Here is a 17,812-nt window from a genome sequence, read left to right on the forward strand (position 1 = left end):
GGGGGAAGGGGGAGGGAAATGATGGTGGTTGTGGCAAGGGTATGAAAGGTTTTGGTCTTTGAAAATATTAAAATCATTTCTGATCCAGGGGTATCTCATGTCTAGGGGATCTATTTAAAGACGGGGTCCTGATGTCTTTCGAACAGCTGCGTCAGAAATTCGGATTACCCAATGGAGACCTCTTTCGATACTTCCAAATTCGAGATTATATACAGAAGAAGACTACGTTATTAGATAGTCTATATAAATCCGATAGAGAATGTAGTGTCCTACGACCAGTGGGGGTATCTTCCGTCAGTACTATTTATCATTTACTACATGGTGAAGTATTGGGAGATATGGATAATCTGCTTAAAACATGGGATCAGGATCTGGGACTAGAAATCTCCCCAGAAACGTGGAATGATATTTGGGAAAATGCTAGAAGAATTACTATTTGTAACAGAACCCAGGCTATCCAGCTGAAGATACTTCATAGGGCCCATATAGCACCGGTTCGATTGGCAAAATTTAAGGCAGGAGCATCTCCAATGTGTCCTAAATGCAAAATAGAGGTGGGCACTCTTGTACATTGCTTATGGACCTGTCATAAGATCTGTAGATATTGGACTAAAGTAGCAAGTACCCTGACAGAAATTTTAGGAACGGAAATTAAAGTGGACCCTGTATCTCTTCTCTTGGGCTTTTCGAACTTTCCCTCCCTGGACACGTACGGGAAGAGACTATTTTCTATTCTTTCTTTCTGTGCAAGGAAAAATATTTTGGTGAACTGGGCGGCTGAGGGCCCCCCTGGACTTTCAAATTGGCACAGACTAATTATGGAATGTATTCCCCTTGACTTCCTTATAAATATGGTGCACCGAAAGACTGAATTATTTTATAAAAATGGCAGCCCTTTTTGAATTACATAAATACAGATATTTCGGCTATCCTAACAAGGGCTTTTATTTAATTGAGATTAAAAACCTGGCTGGTCCGGGGCCCCTCGGGGGAGGAATCCCGCACGAATACGGGTTTTATTATATCTGATGCTAACACATCCCGAGCATGTAAGAGACTTAAATATATACTCTGGTTAGTTGTAGGTTAGATTAGTAGATAGTTGAGTTTTGTTTATTTTTTTTTATTTTTCTTTTTTTCGGTTCTTTTCTATTGTTGTGATTTTTTTTGTTAAATTTTGGCTATTGTATATTTGAGCTAATTGTATATCAATGTTTATATCTGAGAGTTTTGTTTATTTTTGTAAACTTGTAAAAATGTTAAATTTCTAATAAAAATATCTATAAAAAAAATCATTTCTGGACTGGGAACTAGTGTAGATAGAAAAGGAGATTGCCGAGTGACAGTAGTCCCTTAAGGTGCTTACACAAACCCTCAATTTGGTGAAAGTGCGGACCGCAGATGCTGGGGATCAGAGTCAAGATTAGAGTGGTGCAGGAAACGCACAGCAGGTCAGGCAGCAGCTAAGCAAAACCTGACCTGCTGTGCTTTTCCAGCATCACTCTAATCCAAACCCTCAATTTGTCCAGCTTAAGACAACGTGTGTGTGTGTGGCAAGGGTAAAATGCATAAAGTTGTGATGCACAGGTTGCATACAAGAATGATCGCATTTAGAGGGAGCATTCGTGAGTGGGAGTTCATGTGCATTAGGACCTGGGTGGTCATTTGCAATTAATAAAACTTTTGTGTGTTGCTCAGGAGCGTGCTTAAATGATTAAGCAAAGAGACAATTAATATATGGATGAGGATTTCAGTAGTGGATAAGTTAAGTTTGGAAAAGGTTAGAGGTGAAAATAGGCATTCTTAAATATATGCTATATTTGGGTCCAACATGATAGCAATGTTGTGAACCATTTGATTCAGTCTCAAGATTTGCCACAGAACTGTGTTAGTGACAATAGAATGGAGTTTGTGATAGAGACCAAAGACAATGGCTTCTGTAATCCCACAGTTTAATTTACTGATTTATCTGCTCATCCAGTATTGAATTTTGGAGGAGTCTGACAATTTAGAATCAGGATGGGGAGGGGTTATACAGTGGGAGAGGAGAGGAAAAAGAGGCTTAGCTGATTATCATCAAGGTACATATTAAATTGACAGCATATTAAATTTTCAGATTATGTTATTAAGGATAAACTTGTAGATGAGAAAAAGATGGGAGTCAAAGATGGACACTTAGGAGATGTCAGTGTGTGGGAGCAGAAAGATAGCGCATTACAGTTGATGGAAGTGGAAATTGTTAAATTCCCAGGACATGGTAGCTTACATCCCAGAGTATTGAAGGTGGCAGTATAAAGATAGTCAATGCATTGACGATTATCTTCAAAGTTCTATAGGTTCTGGAATGATTCCCATGGATTGGGACATAGCAAATGTTAAGCGAAAATGAGTGCTACAGATGCTGGAGATTAGAGTCAAGAGTGTGGTCAGGCAGCGTCCGAGGAGCAGGAAAATTGATGTTTCGGGCAAAAGGCCTTCATCAGGATTCCTGATGAAGGGATTTTGCCCGAAATGTCGATTTTCCTGCTCTTCAGATGCTGCCAGACCTGCTGAGCTTTTCCAGCACCGCACTCATAGCAAATGTGACCCCACTGTTTTTGAAGAGAGTGAGAGGCAACATAGGGAGCTGCAGACCTATTAGTTTTACATCAGTAGTCAGAAAGGATGGTATAAAATAAATTTTTGATGATGTAGGATTGTGAATAGTCAGCATGGATTCACAAGCGGAAATCATGTTTGAAGATGTTACTAACAAAATTGATAAAGGAGAATAGATAAGTCCAATATACTTAAATTTTCAGAAGGCAACCACAGGAGATTGGTGAGAAAAATAATTAAGCACGTGGGCTAGGGCATAATGTTTTGGCGTGAATTAATGATTGGCTAAAAGACAAAAAAAACAGAAGGAATTAAGAGTCATTCTCATGATGGCAGGCTATGATTAGTGAGGCACTACAAAAATCAGTACTTGGGCACCAGTTCTTCTTAATATCTATTAGTGATTTGGATGTGAGGACCAAATGAAATATTTACAAATTTGTGATGATATAAAGTTTGGTAGGAATATGTATTGTGAGAAAGATGTAAAGCAGCTTTAGGAGGATTTGGACAGGCTTAACAAATGGATAAGAATGTGACAGATGGAATATAATATGGAAAAAATGCATGGTTAACTACTTTGCTACAAAGAACAGACAATGCAGAGTATTTTTCAAATGGTGAGGCTTTTGAACGTGTGGATGTATTAAGGGACCTAGGTGTCATTGTCCATAAATCACTGAAGTCTAATATGTGGGTGCAGCAAGCAGTTAGGAAGGACTTTACAGATTACATTAGTTCAGCAAAAGTAGCATAAAGAAACGTTAGGCTTTATTGCAAAGGGATTTGCGTGTAGGAATGGTGAAGTCTTGCTTCAATTATGTAGGAGCATGGTTAACTGCACTTGTGTGCTGTTTTGGTTTCCTTATCTCAGGAAGGTTTATGTCAGCAAGAATGCACTGACTCATTAGTAGGATTCTGGATTAGCGGTCTCCTCTACATTGGGGAGACTGGACACCTCCTAGCAAAGCGCTTTAGGGAACATCTCCAGGACACCCGCACCAATCAACTACACCGCTCTGTGGCCCAACATTTCAATTCCCTCTCCCCCTCTGCCGAGGACATGGAGGTCCTGGGCTTCCTTCACCGCCGCTCCCTCACCACCAGACGCCTGAAGGAAGAACGCCTCATCTTTCACCTCGGAACACTTCAACCCCAGGGCATCAATGTGGACTTTAACAGTTTCCTCATTTCCCCTTCCCTCACCTCACCCTAGTTCCAAACTTCCAGCTCAACACTGTCCCCATGACTTGTCCTACCTGCCTATCATCTTTTCCACCTATCCACTCCACCCTCCTCCCTGACCTATCACCTTCATCCTCTCCCCCACTCACCTATTGTACTCTATGCTACTTTCTCCCCACCCCCACCCTCCTCTAGCTTATCTCTCCATACTTCAGGCTCACTGCCTTTATTCCTGATAAAGGGCTTTTGCCCGAAACGTCGATTTTACTGCTCCTCAGATGCTGCCTGAACTGCTGTGCTCTTCCAGCACCACTAATCCAGAATCTGGTTTCCAGCATCTGCAGTCATTGTTTTTACCTCATTAGTAGGATTGTCCTGTGTACTGCAAACTGGCCATGTATTCTGTCAAGAGTTTCGAAGAATGAGAGGTGATTTATTTGCAATTTACAAAATGCTTAAATGGATATAAAGGGTAATTGCATGAAAGCAGTTTCCTCTGGTTAGGGAGTTTAGAACAGGGGACATAATTTAAAATAAGGGGGTGCTATTTAGGTCTGAGATAAGGAGCATTTTTTTATTGCTTAGAGGGTTGTGAACATTTGGCATTCTCTATCACAAGGGCTGGGAAAGCTCAGTCTTTGAGTATGTTTCAGGTAGAGATTGATAGATTTCTGATTACCAATGGTGTACGGTGTTACAGGGGTGGGGTAGATAAAAGGTATTAAAGTGTTCGATCAGATGTGATTATATTGAATGTCAAGGCAGGCTTGATGGGCTAAATAGCATTCTCTTGTTCCTACGCATTTGGATGCATAAAAATAAAACAGGCAGGTGAACAGTTGTGGAAAGATGTTTGATAATAAGATTCTGTTCTATTGCGTCAAAGACTGCATTGTCACATGGAACGATAGTTTACTTTGTCATGGTTAACTAGGATGTCATTGCTTTTAAGAGCCATTTTGATATTTTAATGGGAACAGAGATTCGATTGGTAAGATTCAAGTGGGAAGTTCTGTGAAAGATGGGGAGAAATTTGGGAGGAGACGATATGTCCTAAGCCTCTGAAGAGGTTTGAAATAGAGTGGAAGCTTGCAAGGATTGAGGAGTGAAGGCTTGCATTTTTGTTGACCGGGTTGATAATGGCAGATTTGAAGGAAAGAGAGAGATGATATCTGAGCAGAGAAGAATGCTGTTAATAGTGTCAGCCAACATGGAATCTGGGAAAGTTTGGTGTTTGGCACTTTATCAGGAATAACGCCTAGAGAGCACGAGGTGGATCTGATCACCCAAATGTAGAAGGCATAAATGGAGAAAGAAAATAAATTAAATACAAATGTGAATTAAATCAAGAGATACCTTAGACAAATTTAGCCTCCGAGGGAGAGGAAAGAGAAAGAAGTAGTAAAAGAAGCTGAACTTGATCTCTCTAATATTAAACATCTTGAGTTGAAATGAGGGCAGAGGAAACAGGAGGAATAGTTTAGAAAATGTTTTGTGGTATGAGGAGAAACTGGGTGTTGTCCTTGCTTTCCTAAATTATCTTTAAGTATTGAGCAATTTTATTAATGAATAACTGCTTGTTGATAATGCATTAAATAATCTTACCAAATATGGTGAGGCATGGCTATACGGTTGTTCACTAAATATGTTCAGGTGTGTATCTGTTAAATTGAGGGCAGCAGAGATTTAGGGTATACTGGAAGAATGATTTAAGCTAAGGAAAACTGGATAAGGGCAACAAGTGTGGTGGAGAGAGTGTGATGTAGTAAATCTATAGCTGCTGGTTGTCATGAGAGGCTAAATGCTGAATGGATAGTTGGGAATTTGAGTGTGTAGTGGCCGGTGACTTGGAGAAGAGTTTTTGTTTACAGGAATGATGGGGAAACACACAGGTTTGGGACAGGAATGTGAGTAAGGTCAGGAGGTTGCCTTTTCAGTTATGTAGTAAAGTTGCTTAATAACATCCAAGTCCTGAACGACAATATGGATAAGAGTTTATATTGAAAAATAAATTTAAGGATATAGAAGGTCAGCAAACACCGAAGAGTAAACAAGAAGAATTGAAATGGAGGTTTAAATAACCAGGGATAAAGAGTAGATTAAAGGAAAGGGAAAACACAACTAAGCAATCTGGTGATAATTGTGTGGACAACCAGGTAAAGGCTTTTTTAATTAAAGATGTGAAAGCTGATACAAGCTGACATATTTAAAGGAGGAGAACTCACCTGAAGACTGAGGGATGGATGGACGTGTGATTTAGAGATATGGGCCAGACAAGTAAACTTTATTAAGAAAGCCAGCATTAGCTTCAACCTTGTCTTTGTCAAAGCTGTAATATCAAAGTCCACAATAAGACCAGAGAAAACAGGATTTTGGTAGAAAATGAATATATATTCGGGAGGGATATGAAGAGGGGCAATGAAAGCTTAACTAAAGGCAGAGCTCACAGCACCTGAGATGGGACAAGAAGAGGGAAGGGATTGACATCAGAGAGATTATCCCCTGGCAGGTGCATAGGTTGGAAAGAGCTGAAAGAGAATAGGATGAAGCGATAGAAGTTGCTGTTGATTAGAAGACTAATAAAGTATACCGCCAGAGATGTGTAGAAGATGTTCTAGGATTGCATAATTATATATTTATACATATTATAATTTACATGCAGGCAAACCAAGCCTGAGAAGGTGATGAAAGCAGAAAAGATGATAATTGTTGAAGAATTAAAGTTTGTGAAGATGAATTATCTGAAAGCAAAGAAAGGAAACATGATCTTTGGAGGGGGGGGGTAAGGAAGAAAGGGGAGAAAGTAGAGAAGAAGTGAAATAAAAGTGATGGATTCAATTTTAGAGTGCAGTTAAAGTATACATGTTTGCACACGGAAATATTTATCTGTGCAAGTTGTAGGGTTGCTAATTAAATCAGGGGAACTTAGCTTTACAATTCATGGTTAAAGAGAGGAATTATAAAATGACTAAACATTAGATTTAGAGTCTAAATTGATGTAGAGAATCTAACTTTGAATTGTGTTGTGGACAATTTGACAAACCACTAGGAGACTCAGGTACAGGTTACAACTGTTTATTCAAGTGCACACAAGGGAAAGTTAACCTTAGCCAGCTAAGACACAAATTTTATAAAGTCACAGGTGTTCACTTCTTCATATATTCTTGTAGTCAAGTACAGAATCAATCACTCAATTCTGCAATTTAGGCTCTCAGGCAAAACATATGTTCCTGACAACAGTTCCCACATATATATACACTGAGCAATGTTCTTGCCTTTGTAAAGTTGCTCACATCTCACTGATTCTGCAGTCTAGGATGCCTCCTTGTTTTTATCACCCACACCCTGGCCTGGTTTTTGTTTGGTCCTTTCTGCTTGCATCTTATTTTACCAAAAGAACTTCTAACAAAGTGTTTAAACCTTTGAATTGAAGAGTTTGGGACAGATGAATGGAAATAGGCAATTCAAAAAGGCATGCTTGTCAAAAAGAACTTGTTTTTTTTTCCATATCACTACTAAACTAGTTGTTGCTGGAGCCAAGTGTTCAACTTGTGCCTTTGGATGACTCCCTTTTGAAATCGATGAAGATACATCTGATAGCTGGAAAGAATGAGACCATATTCTACAACTCTGAAAACAATTGATCAAATTATTGTTGAAATGAGCAGTTTGGATTTGAAAGACAGTAGCTAGAGATAGGTTTTCCTAAGATTATTCTTTCGGATGCTTAACTTCAAAAATAAATTATTAAATTAACAATAGATGTAGATTGGCTCTGTCAACATCAATGCTGTCAATTTGTTGCTTCATCTGTCGAAGTGATTAATGAACCTCCATGTTTAAACCTGAAAAAATAGATGTTGTCCAACAAGTGGAATTGTAGTAATCATGCTAAATTAAAGACATTACTATTCCTAATAATATGGAAGATTGAAACTGACAAAATGCAGACATATCACAGATAGTGAGGACTGAAAAGATGAATTATAATTTAGAAGTTTTTAGAGTTAGGTTTTATGGTCACATGTGCTCAAGTACAGGAGTACAGTAAAAAGTGTACAAAGTCCCCATTCACAGATGCCATCTTTAGTACAAACCCAGAACTTAAAAAAATCAAAATCAGGCATACAAAATAACTAAGTAGAAAGTGGGTATCTTATCACCATTTAAACCGTGTCAGTAAAAGCCTGAAAAGTTTAATTAAAAATTAAAAATTACTTTATTCTTTGAACGCAAAATTAAACTTAAAAATTCCCAGCAAAAGTAACAGTTCAGATCCGTCAAACTTGAAGTCACTGAGAGACTGCAAGCTGCCAGAGTGTTGCACAAAGGCTACAGGTCAGCATAAGTGGCTGTAATCTGGACTATTTGTACAGAACCTATACTTGGCTTTTAGTTAAGTACAGAATTTTCTACATAGCTCCCAAATGTTCAGAATCTTTTGCTTTCTCTCTATCCTTCCTGCCCATGTTTCTGCTTTTAGTTTCTAGATGGTTTGGGAATATTTCTGTGTTTATAAATGGAAATATGTTCTATCTTTTGCTGCTAATTTGTCCTGGTTCTCAGTTTTTAAAAAATGAGTTATCATTCCAGTGTAATGCAATACATTGTTTGAGCAATTGAGTTTTATGTCTGCAATGCTTAAAAAGAAATGTATTTATGGCATAGGCCCAGCCCACAGACATGCGAGCACTGCAAGACTTCAGTGAAGTGGATAAACTGCAGATTCAGATGAATGACGTTATCACAGTCATTGAGGGCAGGTATGTGTCTACAAATTACACTTGAAACAGTTTTTCATTATCAGCCAGGTAGACCTCATTGAATATGAGTTCCCTGATTAGGACTCTTAACTTGGTGAGACAGCCTGTTAACTGTGAGAGTTGGCTCTGAGGGAACTGGATCAGTGTCAAGGGCTCTCCATGTGTAAATAAAGGGTGACTTGATGGTGGGATTATTGGCCTCTGGAGTTAGTTCAGTGGCAACGAGAGTGGGGTTAATGGTGTAGTCATGCAAAAGTGTCCATTAGCTGAAGTCCAACTGGACTTCAAACAGGCACCACACTGGCTTTATCATTGGAAAATGTGGCAAGTGGAGCATATAATTTGCAAGATATTCTGATGGAAGTGGACACTCTCACAAGCACAACTGAGCTTGGGGAACACCACTTAAGTGAAGGTAATTGCAAAGCCAAACCTTGGCTAAATAATTAAAATTTTCTTCCAGGCCAGCAAGCCATTGTAGTTGCTGTTGCTATGCGGACTTGATGCTGCAAGACAGTCCTACAAGACCTAAATTGAATAAGAAAACTCGGTCTGGTATCCAGGAGAGTGCAAACCCTGGAAAGTCCAAATACATCTGGTTTGGAACAGTTAAATTGCTTAGCAAAATCCAAATCAGAACCAATCAAAATAAACATCTGATTAAATGGTCACCTGGTTCTAATTTCTTTGAGAACCAGGTGACCATTTAATCAGATATTTATTTTTGAGGTCAATACCTTGCAGCCATTTCAGTCATCACAGAACCAGTTTTTAACAAAATTCAGTCTGAATTCCAGCCCTTAAGTTTGTGCAAGACCCTGGCTAGACTACGAACTTGTGCCAGGGAACCTTTACACATTAAGTGTACAATTTTGGTTCTGGTCTGTGATGAGGAGCAGCTGGTTCAGTTATCACGGACTGTAATGAAAGGTTCAGGTCCAAACTTGACGGGTGAAATTGGTTGAGAAAGATCCACCTAAATGTTTTTGATTAAATCGTTGATGCCTGAATGAAATCAGAGTTAAATACCTGGAAGTTTTTCAGGAAGGTGTAGGGACCATCAAAGGAGCCAAGGCCACCTTGCAGGTTGACCTGGAAGCAATTCCATGATTCTGCAAGACATACCCAGTGTCATTTGCCTTATGGGCAAAAGTAGAGGCAGAAATCAGAAGGCTGGAAAGCAAAAGAATCATCAAACCAGTCTAGTTTCTAGAATGGGGAGCACTGGTCATACTGTTTGTAAAGCCTGAGAGATTGGTTTGCCTTAGTGTGGATTTTAAACAAATGGTAAACTGCTTTGTGCAGCTGGATAAATGCCCAATCCTTTGCATAGATGATTTACACATAAAGCCGGCAGGGGTGCTTTTAGTCTTTGAAAAATCTGGACATGTGCCATGTGTACTTGCAATTGCGGTTAGGTAAAGATTCCCAGAAGTATGCTACAATTAGACAATAGACAATAGGTGCAGGAGTAGGTCATTCTGCCCTTCGAGCTTGCACCTTAATCAGTATCCTGTTCCTGCCTTATCTCCATAACCTTTGATTCCACTATCCTTGAGAGCTCTATCCAACTCTTTCTTAAATGAATCCAGATACTGGGCCTCTACTGCCCTCTGGGCCAGAGCATACCACACAGCCACCACTCTCTGGGTGAAGAAATTTCTCCTCATCTCTGTTCTAAATGGTCTACCCCGTATTTTTAAGCTGTATCCTCTGGTTCGGCACTCACCCATTAGCCAAAACATGTTTCCTGCCTCCAGAGTGTCCAATCCTTTAATAATGTTATATGTCTCAATCAGATCCCCTCTCAGTCTTCTAAACTCAAGGGTATACAAGCCCAGTCGCTCCAGTCTTTCAGCGTAAGGTAGTCCGCCATTCCAGGAATTGACCTTGTGAACCTATGCTGCACTCCTTCAATAGTCAGAATGTCTTTCCTCAAATTTGGAGACCAGAACTACACACAGTACTCGAGGTGTGGTCTCACCAGGGCCCTGTACAGCTGCAGTAGAACCTCTTTGCTTCTGTACTCAATCCCTCTTGTTATGAAGGCCAGTATACTATTAGCCTTCTTCACTACCTGCTGTACCTGCATGCCTACCTTCATTGACTGGTGTACAAGAACACCCAGATCTCTTTGTACTGCCCCTTTACCTAAATTGATTCCATTTAGGTAGTAATCTGCCTTCCTGTTCTTGCCACCAAAGTGGATAACCATACATTTATCCACATTAAACTGCATCTGCCATGCATCTGACCACTCACCTAACTTGTCCAGGTCACCCTGTAATCTCCTAACATCCTCCTCACATTTCACCCTGCCACCCAGCTTAGTATCATCAGCAAATTTGCTAATGTTATTATTAATACCATCTTCTATATCATTAACATATATTGTAAAAAGCTGCGGTCCCCTACTGGTCACTGCCTGCCATTCCGAAATGGAGCCGTTTATCACTACTCTTTGTTTCCTATCAGCCAACCAACTTTCAATCCAAGTTAGTACTTTGCCCCCAATACCAGGCGCCCTAATTTTGCTCACTAACCTCCTACATGGGACTTTATCAAAAGCTTTCTGAAAGTTCAGGCACACTACATCTACTGGATCTCCCTTGTCCATCTTCAGAGTTATATCCTCAAAAAATTCCAGAAGATTAGTCAAGCACGATTTCCCCTTCATAAATCCATGCTGACTCTGACTTATCCTGTTCCTACTATCCAGATGTGACGTAATTTCATCCTTTATAATAGACTCCAGCATCTTTCCCACCACTGAGGTCAGACTAACTGGTCTATAATTTCCTGCTTTCGCTCTCCCACCTTTCTTAAAAAGTGGTACAACATTAGCCACCCTCCAATCCACAGGAACTGACCCCGAATCTATCGAACTCTGGAAAATAATCACCAACGCATCCACGATTTCTCAAGCCACCTCCTTCAGTACCCTGGGATGTAGACTATCAGGCCCCAGGGACTTATCAGCCTTCAGACCTAACAGTCTGTCCAACACCAATTCCTGGCAAATATAAATTCCCTTAAGTTCAGGTCCTTCAGCCACTGTTACCTCAGGGAGATTGCTTGTGTCTTCCCCAGTGAACACAGATCTGAAGTACCAATTCAATTCTTCTGCCATTTCTTTGTTCCCAGTAATATATTCCCTTGTTTCTGTCTTCAAGGGCCCAATTTTAGTCTTAACCATTTTTTTGCCTTTCACATACCTAAGAAAGCTTTTACTATCCTCCTTTATATTATTGGCCAGTTTACCTTCGTACCTCATTTTTTTTTCTCTGCGTATTTCCTTCTTAGTAATCCTCTGTTGTTCTTTAAAAGCTTCCCAGTCCTCCGTTTTCCCACTTATCTTTGCTTTGTTATACTTTTTCTCTTTTAGCTTTATATTTTCCTTAACTTCCCTCATCAGCCACGGCATCCCATGCCTCCTCTTAGGATCTTTCTTCCTTTTTGGAATGAACTGATCCTGCATATTCTGCATTATACACAGAAATATCCGCCATTGTTCCTCCACTGTCATCCCTGCTAAGGTATTGCACCATTGAACTTTGGCCAGCTCCTCCCTCATAGCTCCATAGTTCCCTTTATTCAACAGAAATATCATCACTTCCGATTGTACCCTCTCCCTCTCAAATTGCAGATTGAAGCTTAATGTATTATGGTCACTACTTCCCAATGGCTCCTTCACTTCGAGGTCCCTGATCAATTCTGGTTCGTTGCACAATACCAGATCCAGAATTGCATTCTCCCTGGTCGGCTCCAGCACCAGCTGTTCTAAGAATCCATCTCTGAGGCACTTCACAAGGTCTCTCTCTTGAGGTCCAGTACCATCCTGATTCTCCCAGTCTACCTGCATGTTGAAATCCCCCATAACAACTGCAGTAACATCTTTGCGACAGGCCAGTTTCAGCTCCATAAGGGTTTATGTCACTATATAAGCCTGCCATTTGGTGCATTGTCAGCCTGTGCAATTTTTCAGCAGATGATGGAGAACATTTTACAAGATTTATTCCAGGTCACCATTTATCTAGATGACATGCTAATAACCGAAAAGAACAGTAAAGAGCACTCCGAGAATTTGTAATTCATGATTAGAGTCCTTAGATATTTCTCCCAGATGGGCAAATGTCTTAGGAGAGAAAAAATGTGTATTCCAGGCACCCCAAGTGAACTACTTGAGTGGCAGAGTCGACAAGACCAGGTTACACCTCATGGAAGGTGAAGTGAGGGTGATCAAAATGGCCCTGGCTCTCACGTATGTACTAGAGCTTGGGTCTTTCCTTGAGCTATTATGGCAAGTTTACATGTAACCTGACCTCCATCCTGGACCTTTGCATCCACTCTTGAAAAAGAGTCAGCTGTGAAAGTGGCTGCATAGCTAAGCCATTACTTTCAGGGAAGTGAAGAAACAATTATCATCTCTGAGATGTTGGGAAACTATGATGCTGAGCAAGATCTGGTATTGACATGCAACACCTCCCCGTACAGCGTCAAGATGGTATTAGCTCAAAGCTGAAGCATATAATGAAGTAGAACGCCCAATAGTATATGCATCCAGGACTTTGGCTAATGCAGAGTGTAAATATGCCCATATAGAGAAGGAAGGTTTTGGCGGTCATTTTTGGAGTCAGGAAGTTCCACCAATACCTTTACAGATGCAAGTTCATAATAATAACAGACAACAAACCCCAGCAAGGTCTGCTTAAAGAGGACAAGACAGGCCCACCCATAGCTTCAGGCCAGATTCAATGGTGGGCTGTAATGTAAGTGCGAGGAGAAAGTGAGGACTGCAGATGCTGGAGATCAGAGTTGAGTGTGTGATGCTGGTAAAGCACAGCAGGTCAGGCAGCATCAGAGGAGCAGGAGGATCGACGTTTTGGGCATAAGCCCTTCAAGGAATATAAGTGCATATTATTACAATTTGGGACATTGTCCAGGAGGCCAAGCAGCAAATGCAAATGCATCGAGCTGACTCCCACTGGCAAATATAGCACCAAGGGGTATCACCACTGATAGAGTCCGTAATGGTTTTAAATTTTCTGGATACACTTCCAGTCACAGCTGACAATAACAGACTTTTGATGCAGAAAGATCCAGTCCTGGCAAAACTGAAACAGTGCTGATGGGGAACTAAAGGACCGTCACAACCAGAATTGAAACTTTTTGATCCCAGAGAGAGCAGATCCCTGAAGGGGAGAACATGGGGAGCAAGAGTGATTGTCCCAAATAAAGATTTAAACCAAAGTCTGACTGAAATGCAGGGATATCCGAAATTGGCACGTTAGCAAAACTATGTGTTTGGTGGCCAGGATTGGATGCAGAGTTGGCTGCGTTGGTGGGGCAGTGCCCAGAGTGCCAACAACGACAGAAATTACTGCCAGCGACCCCTCCGCGTTCATGGGAATGGCCGGGTAAACCCTGGACTCAGTTATACATTGACTATGTAAGTCTTTTCGTGTGCTTAATGTTCTTAGTCATTATGGTCGCCAACTCAAAGTGGCTAAACGTACATAGAGTTCATTCATCAAACATGGGAATTTCGATAGAAAAACTGTGCATATGCTAAAGTGTTGGTCATAGATAATGGGCTATCTTTGCCAGCTGGGAATTTGAGTATTTCCTAAAGTCGAATGGTATTTGACATGTAAGGACAGCTCCTTACTATCCATCATCCAATGGTCTGGCAGAAAGAGCAGTCTAAACTTTGAAGACAGGCTTAAAGAAGCAGCCCACATCTTCACTAGATACCAAACTGTCCTGTTTCCTATTTGATCATAGGACCACCCCTCATGCAACTATAGGGATAGCTCCAGCAGAGTTGCTAATGTGGAGAAGATGCCACACCACATTAAGTCTGATCTTACATGACCTAGCACGGAGGGTGAAACGACAGCAGGAATGCCCATGCCAGGCACAAGACTCCGTGAAGAGAGAGACAGTTTACTTCAGAGGACAAAATTTGGTATCGGAACCATGGGAATGGGTAAGAGGCATGGTTGACGCGAGGTTAGGCCCAGTGATGAATAAAGTTTGGGTAGATGCCACAGTCCTGAACAAGCACATGGGCCAGATGAAAGCCGCAAACTCAAATGATGCGGAGCAAAGCCTATCTGGCTCCTCAACAGCCTTTGAGTGTTTTGGAATCTGTGGGTTCTCCCCCTCCATCCAACATTGAAGATACCTTGGAATCTGAAATGGACATGCCTTTACTGCCTGAAGAAGGGAATGAATTTCTTTCAAGAAGCTCTGGGCACAAGAGGCAAGCAACTGTGCATTGCCTCTGATACGACTAGTGTGTCGAGTTGGAGGAGCCTGACCAGGTGCTAAAGTGCCCCAGGAGGAGATATAAACAAGAACCGGCCTACATCCTTGGTTTTGGGTGGGGGAATGTAGTGATTGTAACAAGGTCAGCTGGCTGGACCTCATAGAATATGAGATTCATGATTAGAGTTGTTAATCTGATCCAGTCAGAAAGCCCTGGCTGACAGCGTCAGACATCCTGTTAATTCTGAGAGCCAGCTCAGAAGGAGCTGATGAAGAGCTTATTCTCGAAACATTGACTCTCCAGCTCCTCGGATGCTGCCTGTCCGGCTGTGCTTTTCCAGCACCACACTTCTTGTGCATGTGAAACTATTTTGACCAGTTAATGACACTTCAGGAAAAGACAGAAAAAAAACTGTCTGAGTAAGAGTCAGAGAAGAGTTTTTTATTCATGTAAAAGCAAATACAATAACAACTGGGGGATCAGAAAAACTTCTAGTTTTTCTCTTTTCATAAGGAGCAAGTCCTTTAATTATTTCCTTTGTTTTTGTGGTATTAAACAGAAAAACAAAGGGATGGTGCTGTAATTATTTACAAATATCTGTATATAGAAATTAACTGTTATTTTAGTCAACAAATTAACAAGGATGTACGTCAACAAATTCTGATGGAAGTACCTCTTTGGAAAATTTAAATTTGTGCTTAATTAGATAAATATGTTCCAGGTAATATAACTGTAAGTATCATATTGAGCATATATCGGAATTTGTAGGTCCCCATCCCATGGTAACTTCTATTCCTCCTTTGCTGAAAAAACAGTGACAAGGAAAAGAAAACCCAATATATCTAAATTGGTAAAGGCATCAACCGATTTGCTGTTAAACAAGAGAGATCTGCCACATTCTAAGTTTATTCCTTGGTCTATGTTGAGGCAACTGACCTCAGTCTAAAATGCAATGAGAGTTTCTTCGAGAAAGTGCTGACGACCAGGAACACGTTACCTGATTATAGGGCCTCCCAAAGGAAATTGTAAGTATTTGAAGCTCAGATTTGGATAAGATTAACACTACTGCTGATGCCCAAATCAATTGAATAGCCTGAGGAGAAAGTGAGGTCTGCAGATGCTGGAGATCAGAGCTGAAAATGTGTTGCTGGAAAAGCGCAGCAGGTCAGGCAGCATCCAGGGAACAGGAGAATCGACGTTTCGGGCATAAGCCCTTCTGGCAACCTACATTGGCCAGGCTCAGACATGAAGAATGGGCATGTGTGCAGTGCATCACAGGGCTCTTGATGCTTGTGAGTCCTGAATTATGGTAGGGATTTGCTTAAGTGAAGAAGATTGGAAGTAGTGATAGAGAGGTTGCAAGGAAGAAGTTTTTAATGCCCTTGCTTGATTTCATAAGGGAGCAAACAAGAACCATTTTGGAATTGAGAACTTCTGACACAGGCCACAATCCTAGAAGTGTGCTAAAGATTGGATATGGGTTGAGAGAAATCACTTCTGATAAAGAGATTTTTCTGTAAGCTAATTCTTATAGCTCCATCAGACACTATCCAGTTCTCAATATAGACTGGCACCAGCAGTTGGATTTTTTTTGCCATAAGTTTGTAGAGTGAAACTTGGCATCAGTCGCTACCCACCCACTCATGAGTAATTTTCCATTTGTACGGCTCTGGCATGTTGCAAACTGATTTTGGAAACAGGTTGAGGTGTAGAGTTTCTGGACAGTGTGCTGATTTCCACTGATCCTTGCAAGGGCCTCCAATAATCTTTCTCTGCATTGCCTATCACAGATGTTATTCTGTGTATGTGACATGTTTGGCCAGTAGATCCGGGCACAAATGTGGCTGCTGCAAGACACAAATTGCACACAGCATATTATTTAGATAATGAGGATAAAGACAGTCTATGATGACTGCAAATATAAATAGAATCTATTAGACTGTGTCTGTGGGTGTACTCTTCCAGTAATTCGTGTCTGGGAGGAATAATGATCAATTCAGTGGAGTGTCTCAGAGTGTACTTACTGAAGCAATACTTTTAGCTTCACTAAGACCAAAGTAGATTATCCCTCCTGCTGTCCTTTAGGGAAAGGTAAAGGTAACACCAGGTATGAAATAACAAACAATGTTGCAGTTATTTAGTGCCTTCTCAGTCCACAAAAACAAGAAAATTAAATTCTCATTCTATAGCAGATTCCTTGAAAGCATTTACTTTGAACTCCACTGCTTGGTTGACAGATTTTGTACAGTAGCATTTTAAACTGGGATTTAATTGATCTGCAAATTTGCTGCTAATAACGAAGCAAATATAGGGACAGGCCACTATAAATGCCGGAGGAAACACCACAGAAGCGCTTCACAGGACTTCACAGGCTCCCAAGCACTGAGGATGTCACCTAGACAGGGGACGAAACGTTTGCAACAAAAATTTCCAGCTCGGCGAACAGAACCACAACAATGAGCACCCGAGCTACAAATCTTTTCTCAAACTTTGAATAACGAAGCTCTATACGGTACAAAGTGAGGACAGAGCAAGTTCATTTTAATCAACTTGCTTACAAACATCCACGTTGTCAAACTGGTATTTGAGTTCACCGATACTGAACGATCTTTGTTCAGGAGTCAATAAAATATTGTGATCCTTAAAATTCACAAGATAGCTTTATGCCTTTGCCCCAGTCTGTTTCTCTTGACCACATTGTGATAATTTCAGAGATAGGACAGAGTAAATTAATGGGCTTTTTTCAGGACTTGTGTGTCTTAATGATGAGCAAACATAGGAATAGATGAATGTAGAAAATGGAAACATGAGTGGACTATTTAGTCCTTATACTCTGCTCCATCATTCATTATGATCATGGCTGATCATCCTACTCAGTAGTGTGATCCCACTTTTCCATCATATCCTTTGAGATCTTTAGTCCAAAGTGCTATGTCCAATTCCCCCTTGTAATCACACAATGCTTTGGCCATTCTTCTGTGGCAGTGAATTCCAC

General features: G+C 40.7%; 1 protein-coding gene across 9 annotated transcripts in view; it reads left to right on the top strand.

Annotated features, from left to right (window-relative positions):
• Positions 1 to 17,812, top strand: part of tnk2b (tyrosine kinase, non-receptor, 2b) — a 298,847-nt gene that overhangs the window by 214,885 nt on the left and 66,150 nt on the right. For all 9 annotated transcript variants that reach the window (XM_087993487.1, XM_087993482.1, XM_087993479.1 and 6 more), the window contains one exon: positions 8,452 to 8,546. In XM_087993487.1, the coding sequence (XP_087849613.1) occupies positions 8,452 to 8,546 (95 nt within the window). The remainder of the gene's footprint in view (positions 1 to 8,451; positions 8,547 to 17,812) is intronic.

Source organism: Chiloscyllium plagiosum, unplaced genomic scaffold (assembly GCF_037043375.1).
Source record: "Chiloscyllium plagiosum isolate Xiang-an unplaced genomic scaffold, Cpla_swu_hap1 HiC_scaffold_13, whole genome shotgun sequence".
Taxonomy (NCBI): Eukaryota; Metazoa; Chordata; class Chondrichthyes; order Orectolobiformes; family Hemiscylliidae; genus Chiloscyllium; species Chiloscyllium plagiosum.